Consider the following 14,082-nt stretch of genomic DNA (forward strand, 5'->3'; position numbering starts at 1 on the left):
CTTCTGTCGTTCTCATTTGCAAAATCTCAGAACAATATTTTGCTGCATAAATAATCATACCTCATACTGGGAATTGCATAATAACCCAATCAAAACTGAAGTTTTCTGTATTCTGAACATTCCCATACCAGCTTCTCTCCAACAGCAAGCTTATGGTTTAGCAGAAGCAAATATTCTTGCCTGACTGCCTTTAAGTTGATAATAGTTTGCCAGGGCAGTACAAGCCAGTGATGCCCTGCTTTTGGCTATTTGTCTTTAACAGCAACTACAGTATCTGCATGTTCACATCCTGCATAGAAACATTAATATTATTGTAAAATAGCTTACCTGATCTTGCTCAACCTTGCCTGTTGTTTCAGTGTATATGAGAACTCTTTTGGGGTGTTTTTTGTCATATGACTGCCTAAATGTAGGTAGTGTGAGGAGGATGTGCATTTTCTTTTTAGTTTGATGGATGTTTCGGTGTATGTGTGTGTGTTTTTTTTTTAATTGCACAATAGATTACTACTGAATTGCTTATGTGGGTGTATTAAATGAAATATTTGTTGTAGGGTCATGTCAGTCAGGTTACAGTTTATTTTCATTAAACCTGTGTCTTATTGAAGTATGGATTGAATATCAAAGTGAACTAATTATCTGCTTAGCTGCTTGGTAAAGAAAGATGTATATTAAGCACAGGTTAACTTGACTGATAGTCATGACCCATTTGTAATGAAAGAAGGCAGTAGTTGTCCGTTTGAAAGTTACTGTGCTTATTTGCCTTTGCAGGAGTCTTGGCAACTGTTTTCCGTGAGCATGCCAGCAGCTGGACTGCAGAAAGGAAATGGGTTGTGTTTGACGGCCCAGTCGATGCTGTTTGGGTGGAGAATTTGAATACTGTCCTTGATGACAACAAGAAGGTTGGTCTTCAGCAGGGCTGATACTGATAAGGCTACATTTAGATGAGGTCAAGTGGTTGTATTGTCTCTGGGCTCAGAGTTTGAACAATATAAAAAGAAATTACACAAAATGTCTTCCACAATGATGCAGATCTTCATAACAATGTTTTCTAATTACCTTTGCTCAGGTAAATTTTGCTTCCATGACAATGGAATGGAGCTAAGCAAAGGTTGAGAAATAATTGTTCTTTTGCCTGTTAAAAACAAAATGTCAAAAAACTGAGGCCAGTATTCCCTCTGAGACCTTCATTCGGTCTTGAATAATCATGGCCAGGCAGTGATTGTTTTTCCAGGGACTTTGTTCTTCATGAAAATAGTTGCCTCCCAGCAAGTGGCCTTCAGAGTTTTGATTTAGTGTTGCTAAGCTATTAATTGTCTAAGTGGAATATACTTGCCTGTGCAAAGCAATGACAAAACTGAGCCCTTGCTTGCATATTTTACAGCTTTGTCTTATGAGTGGAGAGATCATTCAGATGAGCCCCCAGCAAAATATTATCTTTGAAGTGCTGGATCTTGAGCAAGCCTCACCAGCTACTGTCAGCAGGTTAGTACCTAGACTTGACCAGATTGATGTTTACTGTATCGTTTAACGTGATGAATCCAAAGAAAACCATAGAGCATCAAATGGTCACATGAATAGAATTACTCCGGGCGATTTCGGATTGATTTTTTAACAGTCTTACTGAACCTCTCTCGTAGATGTATTTCTGTATTTAACCAAATATTACTTGCTACTTTTATTGAGTATAGTGGTCCTAGACTATGTCGTCTTATTTGCACCAGGAACAGATAAAGCATCTCCATATAATTGTGTTGGTACTGAGGCAAGTTTAAGTGATGACTATCATTAGATCAGTGACTGCTCATGACCACATTAGCCAACAAGTATATGCTGATAGCTTTGAGAATGATTGGCTTGGGACATTTCTTACATTTCTTTCTGGCCACAACAAGTAGATGTGTATCTCCTTATTGCTATACTACAACATTTGAAAGTATTATTGACCATGGACTGTTTATTTTGAAAAAGGTGAATTAGGTTAGATTTGCCCTATCCACAAGCAACAGATACAATATATCAGCTAATGAATATTCTCTGGTAGTGACAACATTGAAAATAACAATTCTGGAAAAGATCTCCTTCACCAGCCTCATCAAGTGGATGCCTAAATCTGTCATTTGAACACAGTCTGTTAACCCTGAAGGTAGGGAACCAGAAGTCGGACCTTGCTGGAAAACAGTAAAAAGTGGACATCTGCATGTAATTACACAGCTCACTGAACTTTGAACATGTAACTCAAAAAATGAAAGATTTCAGTCGCAAGAGTGCATCTTAATATGACAAATGACCTCAATTTGTGACAATGAAGATGATTAACCTTGTATCTAATCACAATCAACTGGTAGGCATCTGCAAATGAGAAGTCATTTACTTTTGATTATTTTGATTATTATGGACCTAAATTAAACCTAGACTTCCATGACCATTCTGTTCACTGACCCTTGATGAACTAGACACTTTTTTGGGCTAACATAAATATTTTTATACAGGAGAGAGCTGAATGTTCAGGCCCCATCTTGTGATGGAAATGCTGGTTTCGCTAAATAGTCTTGCTTCAGCACCAAAAGGAAATAAAATTCTACTGTTGTTTTTAACGTTCAGGAAATATTTGTTCACTTGATCTCTCTTGATGAGTCATAAGCATAACGCACGACTTGTGGACAAATTAAACATAATATACAGTGGGACCAGAAGGGGGTACCACTGAGCCTCTAAACCCCATTATGCAACTGCATGGCACCCTCCAAGGCTCAAACAGAAAATATTTTTTTTTATTTTACAATACCTTCACAGGCCTCTAAATCCTTTTCCACATCATTATAATACATTATGTTCCCTTGTCTCCTTCTACACCTCCCACATAGTCTCATCCACTCTCCTTCTGACTCTGACACTGCACACAGGGAACTCATCTTCTTTTATGTCAAATCCTGGAGGACTTCTGGTGCCACAGCACTGCACACAGGAAAGATATTGGGTTAGGTGGAAGCCCTTCAAAGAGAATATATAAATATTCCCTGCAGTCTCCCTGGTGGCACCCAAGATCCCTGACAGGGTTTTTCTTCATGGGACTTCAGTTCCGGCCTGCCCTGCTTGTATCCATATGGTAGTACCACCAGTAGAATGCTGCCATTGTGTGCAGTGGGGGAAGACATAACTCCCAGGAGCAGCTACTCTCTGCCTTTCCAAACAGTCCTCCTTTCCTGGCTAGGCACTCATCCAGGTTGGGACACCGGACCTTCTTTGTCCTTTCATTAAAGCATCCCCCCCTAGCAAGTAACCTGCCACCATTCTGGTTGGGATGCCATTCCATTCAATATAGCACTTACAACAGTTTTGGATAATAAAACCCATCAGTGGCCTTAGTAGATCCTTTGGCACTTCAAAATATGCCTCATTCCCAAATGTATGTCTTCTCTGCTTTGTAGCTTCAGCAGCTGTCTGCTTCTTCCCAATAATCTTTACTATCTAAGACATTTCACCAGGGTTTTAACTCCCTTCTCATGAGATCCAAATTATTATTCCCTTTTCTCAGCATAACAATTCACTAGAATGTCAAGTCCTGTATATATTACTTTCTGATAAATTTGTCTTAATCATATATGTTACATTAACTGCAATAATTTTTCATTTTAAGGAAACAGAGCACACATATCCACAGGACCACAAATCATGTATAAACTGCATATCTCAATTGACTTTCATTCTTTTTTCTTCACTTCTTTATTTTGTTTATGTTAAGGTACACATCTAACGACCAGTGCCCTGTTTGTTTTCTAGTGACTAAAATTGCACTTACTTGTCTTAGCAAGAGATGTATATTTATTTTCAAAAGAAGTGAGAGCAATCTGCAGACAATAATGGAGATTTCTACTTTAAAACTGAGATATGTGAAAAGCTTCACTCGCAAGTGGCCATAGTTAGAAGACAAAATACCAACCTTCGGGTGTTTGTGAATTGAATCTGGTTCACTCCTCTCCAAAACTGAAGAGATTTGACAAATCAATGTGCCTGCTTCAGTTCATATGAGGCTTGTATGCCTATCAGTTCTAATTGCAGGACAATCTACTTTAAGAAATGTGAGCATCTTTTATTGCAATCTCTACTTTCACATTAGTCGTAAAACAGTACTAAGAAAATTGTACGACCTCTTCTGGAATACTGTACTGAAGTTGTCAAAGCAGCCTTAGTAAAGTTCTTCTTCAGTATGTCTTAAGAATGCTGTCATTCCTTTGATAATTCATGCAGATATTGAATTAATTGTTAAGTCTTGTACTGCTGGAAAATGCAGCTTATTCCCAAACCATTTGAAAGCAAGTCAAATTTCTTTTTTAAACCATTATGTTTTTCTGACTGTTTTATATGGTGACAGAAAATCAACAGCCTTTTGCCTGAGTGTATAAATCCTAGCTTGTCTACTCTCAGCATTAAGCATTAGACCCTGCATTTTATGTCTGCGAGCATCTGAGCCTCTCAAAGACTGAATGCCTGGTATTGAAGTACTTTCTGAAATTGTACTCTGTCCCAAAAAAACAGACACAGATCAAACACAACAACAGTTATAAATGGATAATACTCATTCCATTCATTATTAAACTGCCTATTTTCATTGTCATCCTTTGGGGCAATGCACATCTGAAGCATCCAAACAGAATTTGATTGCTAGGGTGGGGCAAAGAGAAAAAGCAGGTTTTTCTACAGAAGAAACTTGAACTGGGTTCCTTTCTGTCCAGAAACAGGTTTATTTCTTGCACCAAATGCATTTTTCTATTTAGCAAGCCATCAGCTGAAGTGTTCAACACTAGACTAGTTCTGTTTGTCACAACTTGCACTATAAGTGTTGCCTATTACTGTGTAAATTAGAAATAATTTTCAAGCTGAAAAATGTACATTGTTTGGGCTGTGGTGGGGCTTGTATTGGGTCTACAAATTGGCAAAATTCCCATCTGCTTGCCCTGTGTTTCCCAGGTGTGGAATGATTTACATGGAGCCTATGGATCTAGGCTGGGAACCACTATTTCACTGTTGGATGGAAACAAAGCTTCCAGATTTTATCACTTCTGAACAGAAGCAGCTGCTGAAGGTAGGTGGTGAAGTACACCTTCACCTGTGAGCACATATGGAGTAAAAATTACCAAGGAGCAGATTTCACTGTTTTTCTGGAGGTGACAGCATGTTGCATATTGATTATCACATGAAAGTAAGAATTTCACTGTAATCTGCACGTGACAATAATGACCTGTTTCCAATTTAAGAAACTAATTATTTTCCAATCTAGCTTTGGTGTACCTGAAAGATGTTTCTCAATATAGGTGGTGTGTATTTAAGAGGCTTTTTAGTTTGGAATATTTTTTATTACATATATATATATTCTTTTGCATTGATAAGATGTTCTGACAAAACCTTTTTCTCTTGCTGGAATCTCTGTATAATTTCAACTCTTTCCTTGTCCCATTGCTAGCCCTGCCACTTGTGATATTAGCATTTGCTCTGATCATTTTGTAACTTTAATGTTTTATTCCTTTCTTGTATGCAGTTGTTGTGTGAATGGCTCCTACCTCCTTGCTTGGCTTTCGTACAGAAGAACTGTCATACTGTGGTGCCCTCGTCTATGTTGCATCTTGCTGTGACAATGATGCAGCTCTATGAATGCCTTCTGGCTGATCTCAGGTAGGGGATGATGCTGCGCCTTGAAAGGAATGGAACCATTTGCAGCTAGCACTTCTATCGGTTGGTCAGGTCACCCTGCAAATAATAAAGTCACACCCGAAATTTGTCCCCAAATTTATGCTACTCCACCTACACACTGAGAAGTCAGATCCACTGAACGTTAAGGTTGTCAACACTGAATTGTCCACACTAACAGTTACTATCCTCTGATGCAATGCCACCCCCACATTGTGAACTTTGAAAATTTGGAAAATGAATAAGTGATTGAATGAGTTCACAAATATAAAGGCTTACATTAATCTTTACTACAACAGGTGTGTATTCCAGACTATGTTCCCATAAAAACAGTATTTAGTCAGCAGGTGATACTGTTAGCCTGGCACACTATAGCGTAGGTGCTGAGCCCAGGAATAAACTTATGGAACGTAAGGACTGAGTAGCCTTGTCTGTGTACTGACAAGATCTACAGTGAGCAACCCATGGTCATTTTGTCTTGTGACTTTCTATAGTGATCAACCTAAGACACTTTACTTCAGAGCTTTCTTGTAGTAGTAGTAGTAGTAGTAGTAGAATATAATGTCTGTCTTCAGTGCACAGAGAGGTGAAGTAACTTGCTAAAGTCAAACAATATGTCATTGCTTGAATTAGCAAACATGCGGCTTAGGCTATATCCACACTGCTGGGTTTTCATTTCAAAATAGCATTTTTAAGCAAAAATGATCTCCATCTGTACTAACATTTTCATATCATTTACAAAAGTATCTCTGTCTATACTTAAATGACTCAAAATGATTATGACTTATTTGTCTACCTACAAAGGGCATTCATGCAGCATAAACATCTTACCCCAAGCCGGTGATCCCTGAAAGGATGGTAATGCTGCCTGGCCACAGTATTTTATCTCTGTAGCTATTGGTAAATTATTTTCCTTTTATGCATGTATGTTGCATTCAAACTGTACAAAACACAATTTAGATGCATACAGGTAAGCAACACAACAAGCACCATGGAAAACACCTCTTCTATGTCTGTTATATTGGAATATGTTTTTCTTCTATGATGGCTAATCAGTTGGGGAATAAGATGTTGCAAAGAGCAGGTTCAAATTAGATAAGGCCCACATAAACAGCACAAACAAATCAGAGTATGAAAACTACGTTTTTAGCTATCCACACCACAATGCTGGGGCTGCATTTTCAGATGTGTGTGGCTCTGGAGAGCATTTTCAGAAGTCTCTTTTTTTAGGGGTTGAAATACTGGGATAATGTGGGTAACACACAAAAACAGAGACTAATATCTGCCTTTTTAAAGCAAAATGTAGTGGTGTGAATGAAGCCTTAGTTTAGAACGTATCCACAAGGTACACACAAGAATGGAGGAACAATTGTAAATAGGTTAGACTGAGCTGTATCAAGGAGAATAAATTTGCCTTCTTTATTCAGGATTTTATAGCTTTTTACAGGATTTATTTGATATGCAGCTCCTTGGATTTAGAAGTAAAAAAGGAAGACAACAACTGCGACAAAAACTTTCAAAGAGCCCAAGGAAGAGAGACAGATGTCTCAACCAGCATGATTGTGGCCTTTGGGTTCTTCTCTGTTGTTTGGTCGATTGGTGGATTTTTGGATTTCCATTCAAAGCAGTGGTAAGTTAAATTTACCCAAACAGCTTACTTTATGAGCATTGTCCTGACTGAGATACTAAAGAAAGATCTTCATCTGGAGACCTTCAGCTTATGATTTGGGGAGGAGAACCTTAGACTGATGAGGTTTTGAGGATTTGTAGATTGATTTTGCACACACTTAAGAATGTGGTGTTTAATATCAAATTCATCTTAAAGAAAAATAAATGTGTTAAGATGATTGGTATTGCTAATATGTCCCAGTACAGATAAGTGTTTGTGACAACATCTAACAATAGACATTGCCCCTTCCACCAATTTAAATTTAAATTGACTGAAATTGAACTAAGAGGTTTTCAATGTTGCACATCAAAGTTTGTGCTTTTTTGTTATAGGATGTACTTGTTTTATCTTTCTGTAGTTTTGCCGAATTCTTCAAAACATTGTGCGATCCGGAGTCCACTTTCCCGAGGCCCAAAGATCTTAAGTTCCCTCGTGCACTACATATACCGAAGCGGGAAGACATCTACAGTTACGTGTTCCTAAAACGAAACTTTCCAGCCTGGCACCTGTGGAAGGATCTAATTCTCCCAAGCGCCATTGAAGACAATGTGAAGGTACAGTCAACACTGTGGAGTGAGAGAACCAAGCTGAGGGGAAAAATCCAGATTGTCAGCAGTTAAATCGTGTATTCAAATTCCAGAATACATCTAAAAATGAGACCTCTGTCTACCAAGTGTGCCAGGCTTCCATAAAGTGAGCTAATTAACTTCAGGTTTTGGGTCAGGTTCTAAAGGCAAAGACTAGATACGAGATGTGCTACACAATTGTCTCATAGGTAGCTTTATCAAAGCTTGTTTAGCTGCTGAAATGGCTACCACAGCATATTGAATGTCTTTTCTGTTTTTTTATTGAGGAAGAAGCTAATTTTTTTTTGCTTGCGATATGATATGATGATGTTATTGATTGGCGTCTTTCCAAATGGGGCCATTTATACAACTGTATAGAATTATTTTGAGCGGGAGATGTCCAGATGTTTAAAGAAAGATGCTGTTCCTGCTTTTAATAACTGTAAGCAAATTATACTGAAATCCATTCTTCAAAAAGCAGGAAGGGAGTGTTGTATGCAAGATGAAATTTTACACTGCTGGTTATATTTTTGTGCATTACTTCTGCACAACTCTTAACCATTAGGTTTTTGTAAACTGTCACTCCATATTGACTCCTTCGGGCAATATGGCCAGCAGGCAATATATCTGCTGGGCTAAGACTTCAGCTTGGAGCACCTCTCGAAATGATGAAGCAATTAATGTCAGGGAAATGGCCAAAACTGGCTAAATGCTTTTAACTGGCTGTAATACAGCTCCTGTTCAGTGAGCAGTACATCACATTTCCTTATGAGCTGTCAACCAAAAGGCAAAGAAATGTACGTGTTATTATTTAACAGCTTATGGAATTCTTATAGTCAAGACTGTACCTCTCACTCTTCTTTCCCATGTACCACTTGCCCAGCTGACTAAACTTTGTTGTGGATGGCTGTTCTAACGTGATGACCTTGAGATGATTTCTCAAATGGGTTAAATTACGCTAACCCTACGCTAAACTAGGCGTAGGGCACAAGTATAATGAAATTAATTGAATCTCTCCTGCCTAATCAAAATTATTTAATAGAAACTGGTGCTTTCCGCTATTTGTTATTGATATTACTTGCAAGGAAAAGAAATTCAGTGAAGATAGAAATGACATTTGTGGAATCACTTAAGGGGGAAAAGGGGCTTCCTGGCAGCATGCAAAGCACATTAAGCCCACTGCACTGCTCAAGAGCACTTTAGGGTGGGTCATCCTAATCTGAAGAAAATTAAGTGAATTGAAATGTTTCCAAGTACCAACTTTTTTTGGTCTTAAATTAAACTCTCACTAGGTAAAACTAAAGGGGATATTACTTTATCCACCACCCCCGCCTCTCCTCAAATATCAGATTTGGGGGAGTTTTAGTAAGTGTTAACATGTGTGCATTTTCATTTTTCTTATATACAATTAATTTCTTTTAATTGGTTTTAATGTAGGAACAATAGTGTTATTGGATATAAAACAAAAATTTGAAAGCCTAAAATATATACTGTATATATATATATATATATATATATATATATATATATATATATATATATATATATATATATATATATATATATATATATATATATATACAGTATATATTGCTGTCCAGCCAGGACACCCAGGAGGACTGGAGGTGGGCTTGCGCCTCTTCCAGACCACGAGGAGGTGTCCGCCCTGGTGACTTTGGAAACCACGGGAACGGAGCTTGAAAGCTCAACCCTATAGGGGCCCGTGCTCACTGCCAGGGGGCACCCCAATGTCTGAGGAGTTCTGGCCCTCAGCACTTCTGCCACATCCGGAAGTGCTGGGGGGAAGAAGACTAGGGACACCCGGAGTGCTTCCAGGTGCACAGCCGGTACTTCCGCCACACTGGGGAGTGCCAGCGGAAGATTATCAGGAGGCACCTGGAGCATGTCCGGGTGGGGATAAAAGGGGCCGCCTTCCTTCATTCGATGGCTCGAGTTGGGTGGAAGAGGACAAAGCTCGGAGGAGAGGAGTGGAGGTGGTCAGGAAGAAGATGAAGAGGCATTGTGTGAAGGGCCTGAACTTTGGGGTGATTGGTGCTGTGTCACTGGGTTGTGCACTTGTGTAAATATTGTAAATAAATGTGTTGTGGTGCTTTAAAATCATGTCTACCTGTCTGTGTCCAGGCTGTTCCCCACAATATATATATTATTGTCATTATTATCACATATACAAAGCACAGTGCAATTTTTCCATTTTCACATGCGTGTGCTAATCAATATATAACATATATATGCAAACAAACTTAATATAGCCTTATAATTGTAAAACTATATGCTGAACTGTCATAGGGCAGACATTACACAAGCAGAACCAGTGAATGTATGCTGTGGGCCCACATCAAAGGGTGCATATTTACCACCAAGACCCCCCACTCAGCAATATTACATTGTATTTTGGGCGTAGAGCTTTCACCTTGATTTGCATAGTAGCAAAGTAGCCTGGTTGTTACATCACAATAAGGAGTCCAGGGTTCATGTCCCATTCGCTGCCTGCACATGGTTTGCATGTTCTCCCTGTGTCTGCATGGGTTTCTTCCCACATTGCAGAGGCATAAAGGTTAGGTGAATTGATGTTGCTAAATTGGCCCTAGTGTGGGTGTGGATGATTGTGTGTTTGTTCACCCTGTGATAGACAGATTCCCTTTGCAGGTTTTGTTCCTGCCTTGTGCCCAATGATGGCTGGCATAGGCTCCAGCTGCTCTGCATCCCTGCCATGGATTAGTGGGTTATGTAAATTAATGGATTCATGAATTGTTTCAGCCATTATCTTACGTGAGCCAGTCTGGTTTCTGTAACTTTAAGAGTTGAATTAGAAATTCATTTTTAATTTTCTGAGATCTAAACTGAAATTTCTTACTTTATTCCCTACAAAACACAGGCCACTTTTGTGTATCACCCGGTTGTCTTTTTTTATCAGCTTGGTGTTTATATAGAGGATAGAGAAGGTTGGAACTGCTCTTGATAGCTCAGCCATTGCTTCAAGAACCCATCTGTCCACCTATAACAATGAAGGGTTGGATGGCCAAAATGAAGACAGGAAAGCTAGATTTTTTGTTGGCTTTACCAGGTGCACAGTGACAATTTAAACTCATAAAACTCATACGTTAATCTAACCATAGCTTTGGGATGAGAAAGGAATGCCTGTGTGTCCAGAGAAAATTGTCTTGACTAGAGTGCAAACTTCAGACAGTGACCGAGTCAGGATTTAAACCCCAGGAATCTGGGACTGTGAGACAGCCAAAGTAACCTGTAAACCATTGTGTGTGGCGGCAGCAGTTTCTTGTTAAAAGATGTCTCTGAGATGGTATCTTAGGATGTATAGTCAGTTATACCAGAAAATGCACTGTGGCATGAGGCAGTTTAGTCTTTTTTGGATTCATTGTCCTAGGCCAGTGAATTGGCACTTTGGTTTAGGGCATTCTGGGAAGCTTGAGGGTATTTATTCAATGTGGTTATTGATGGAGGTATCTTCTGTCTGCATCCAGAATGGTTACAGAGCCTTGTGGCTTTATTTTTTACGATTATTTTTTATAATCTTATGTTAAGTAGAATTCATGTTTCTGGGTTAGACGTTGATTATAATTATAGCCCTAAATGATTGTTAACTTGATTCAGTCTGTCAGCATTCTTCCTTGTGTGCATAGCATTGACTAACATACTGTAGATCATAGCATGCATTATGCAATAAAAGAAATGTTTATGAAATTTACCTGCAATTTTTGGCTCCTCTCTTAAAAGTTCAGCTCTGCTAAAGGCTCAGAATCATTAGTTGTCTTATCCGTCACCATTCAGATTTACAATCAGGGAATGTTATGCTCCTCAGAAACATACAAATCTTTAAAGTTTATCCCATGGAAAATACCTGAATTTCATTTTTGTAACAAATGTTTAATTGTATAAAGCAAAGCAAACAACAATGTAATAATTGTAGACAATGAGATGAAAGTAATATAAAAAATGGTGCCCAACTCAATATCATTGCAAAAAGAAGGAAAAAAACATTAAAAAAAATCATACAGCACATTTGCTCATGTGCCCCCTACAATTTGATAGTACAGCGAACAGCAAGGAGCTGGTGACATCAACATCATGAAGAATTGCAGGCATGCATTTAAGTTGGTCATTCATGGTTGTTTCTTAACAGGCCTTGCCACTCTTTTCCAGCTTAGTGACTACATTGTCTCTACTGAGGAAGCTCTGGTGCAAAAGTATTTTTTGGAGAAACTTCTTCTGCGGGGCAAGCCGTTGATGTTTGTCGGACCCACAGGCACTGGTAAATCAGCCATTACCATCAGTTTTCTACAGCATCTCCCAGCTGACCAGTATGTAATAGGACAGGTCAACTTCTCAGCATTGACCACAGCGAGCTATGCACAGGATGCTATCGTGGAAAAGCTTGAAAGGTACAGTTAGAGCTTCTTAATGAGTGTGTAAAAAACAGTTATGTGTGAGTTGATCACTACTACACATTTAAGTGTACTTCTAAGCTAGAACAAGTGTGGGATTGTGATCAAAAGACTTATTGCTTGGTTTTTGTTGTGCCTTCAAAGAGTGAGTAGAATATGTGAGCATGAGTGGCTTTAGGGTGATTGCATCAAGTATCTGAGGGTGATATGGTCACTGTTACCTTCATCAAGTGTATAGCAGTTGTGGATCAATCTGCAGTGTTTATTAGATTTGGAAGCGCTGCAAGTCTTAACATTTGTTCTCTTGGCAAGTGTATGAAAATTGTCTAAGGAATGAGTGCACTGCCACAGTTCTCATTATGAATATTGTGAGCATGGGAGGTAATTTCTATTATAAGTGAACATCAAACAGCAATGAGAGAATAAACTCTTCCCTCAGCGTGTGTAGGTGGTGCAGAGAGAGCTCAGTAGTCCTACTTGGGGTGTGTACGTCATATCTCTATCCTTCTCCCTCATTTATTTTCACTCTCTTTGTCACTTGCGTTTATAACATATTTCTTTCATCCTCCCTGTTTTACTGTTATTCCACCCTTTCTGTCACTCATTCTTGCTCACTCTTTCTTCTTCTATTCTTTAACTCTCTCAGGCTGTTCATTGTTTATTTTTAGACATTCTTACTGTATATCTGATATTTGCTTCGTCTGATTAATTATTCTTTCTCATTATATTTGTACGGTAGGAAAAGGAGAGGACTGTATGGCGCTCCATCTGGTAAACGTGTGCTTCTGTTTGTCGATGACCTCAATATGCCCACTAAAGAACGCTATGGAGCTCAGCCCCCTATTGAACTCTTAAGGCAGCTGATAGAGTGTGGCACTTTCTGGGACAGGTGGGTAAACATTGAATGGGACTGGTGGGCACAGTTTGCCCACCATTCTAAATAAGGAAGATATTACCAGAATGGTTGTCATGATGGGCATGTCTGCTAGATCTTTCAAGGTGAAAGGTCTTGAACTCTAGATGATTATATTTTATTATTATTATTTAGCTATAATAATAACAAGTTGTGTATTACTTACCTCACCACCACATTTCTGTTTTATTACCATTATATCTAGCAATTCAGATATGTTCGGAAGGCTGGCATTCTTCTACTGACATTATCAGCAATATGCCCATTTTACACATTTTTCTCTGTGTTACAGGAAAGATAACAGCTCACTGAGCATCAAAGACATGTCCATTGTTGCTGCAATAGCTCCTAGTAGTGGTGGAAGGCAAGAAATAACTCCTCGGCTGCTGCGTCATTTCAATATCATTTCCATAAATACGTTCAGTGAGCAAACAATGAAGACCATCTTTCAACCACTGATGGACTGGCACTTCAGTCAGGGGTTTGAGAACTCCTTAAAGCGATTCTCCAAGGTACTAGCCTTAAACGTGTCCATGTCTCTCCCTTCCTATAATGTTATTTTCATTGGTCTATTTCCCTATGCCATTTCTGTAATTGGAACTTGATTTAGTAGACTAAGTCTGTCACTCAAATGACTCATTACCAGCATTGGCCTGCTCTCTTATTTTCAGATTTACATGGTTAGGAATTCCTGACATACATATGTGTAGGATAGGCATAACCCAATTACTGGGAATAACAATAGCTGTCAAATCTTGATCCCAGTGTGAACATGTTGCATGGTGAGCCACCATTGTTTTGCTCTTTACTGCTCCCTGTGATGTA

The 14,082-nt window shown here is 38.9% G+C and overlaps 1 protein-coding gene across 1 annotated transcript in view; it reads left to right on the forward strand.

Moving 5' to 3' along the window:
• LOC120538620 (dynein heavy chain 3, axonemal-like) overlaps positions 1-14,082 on the forward strand; it is a 155,956-nt gene that overhangs the window by 97,013 nt on the left and 44,861 nt on the right. Inside the window, exons 35-43 of the mRNA XM_039768006.1 lie at positions 769-899; positions 1,382-1,482; positions 4,969-5,083; positions 5,537-5,670; positions 7,151-7,315; positions 7,713-7,908; positions 12,103-12,341; positions 13,084-13,233; positions 13,550-13,769. Coding sequence (XP_039623940.1) covers positions 769-899; positions 1,382-1,482; positions 4,969-5,083; positions 5,537-5,670; positions 7,151-7,315; positions 7,713-7,908; positions 12,103-12,341; positions 13,084-13,233; positions 13,550-13,769 — 1,451 coding nt within the window. The remainder of the gene's footprint in view (positions 1-768; positions 900-1,381; positions 1,483-4,968; positions 5,084-5,536; positions 5,671-7,150; positions 7,316-7,712; positions 7,909-12,102; positions 12,342-13,083; positions 13,234-13,549; positions 13,770-14,082) is intronic.

This window comes from Polypterus senegalus, chromosome 11, assembly GCF_016835505.1.
Source record: "Polypterus senegalus isolate Bchr_013 chromosome 11, ASM1683550v1, whole genome shotgun sequence".
NCBI lineage: Eukaryota > Metazoa > Chordata > Cladistia > Polypteriformes > Polypteridae > Polypterus > Polypterus senegalus.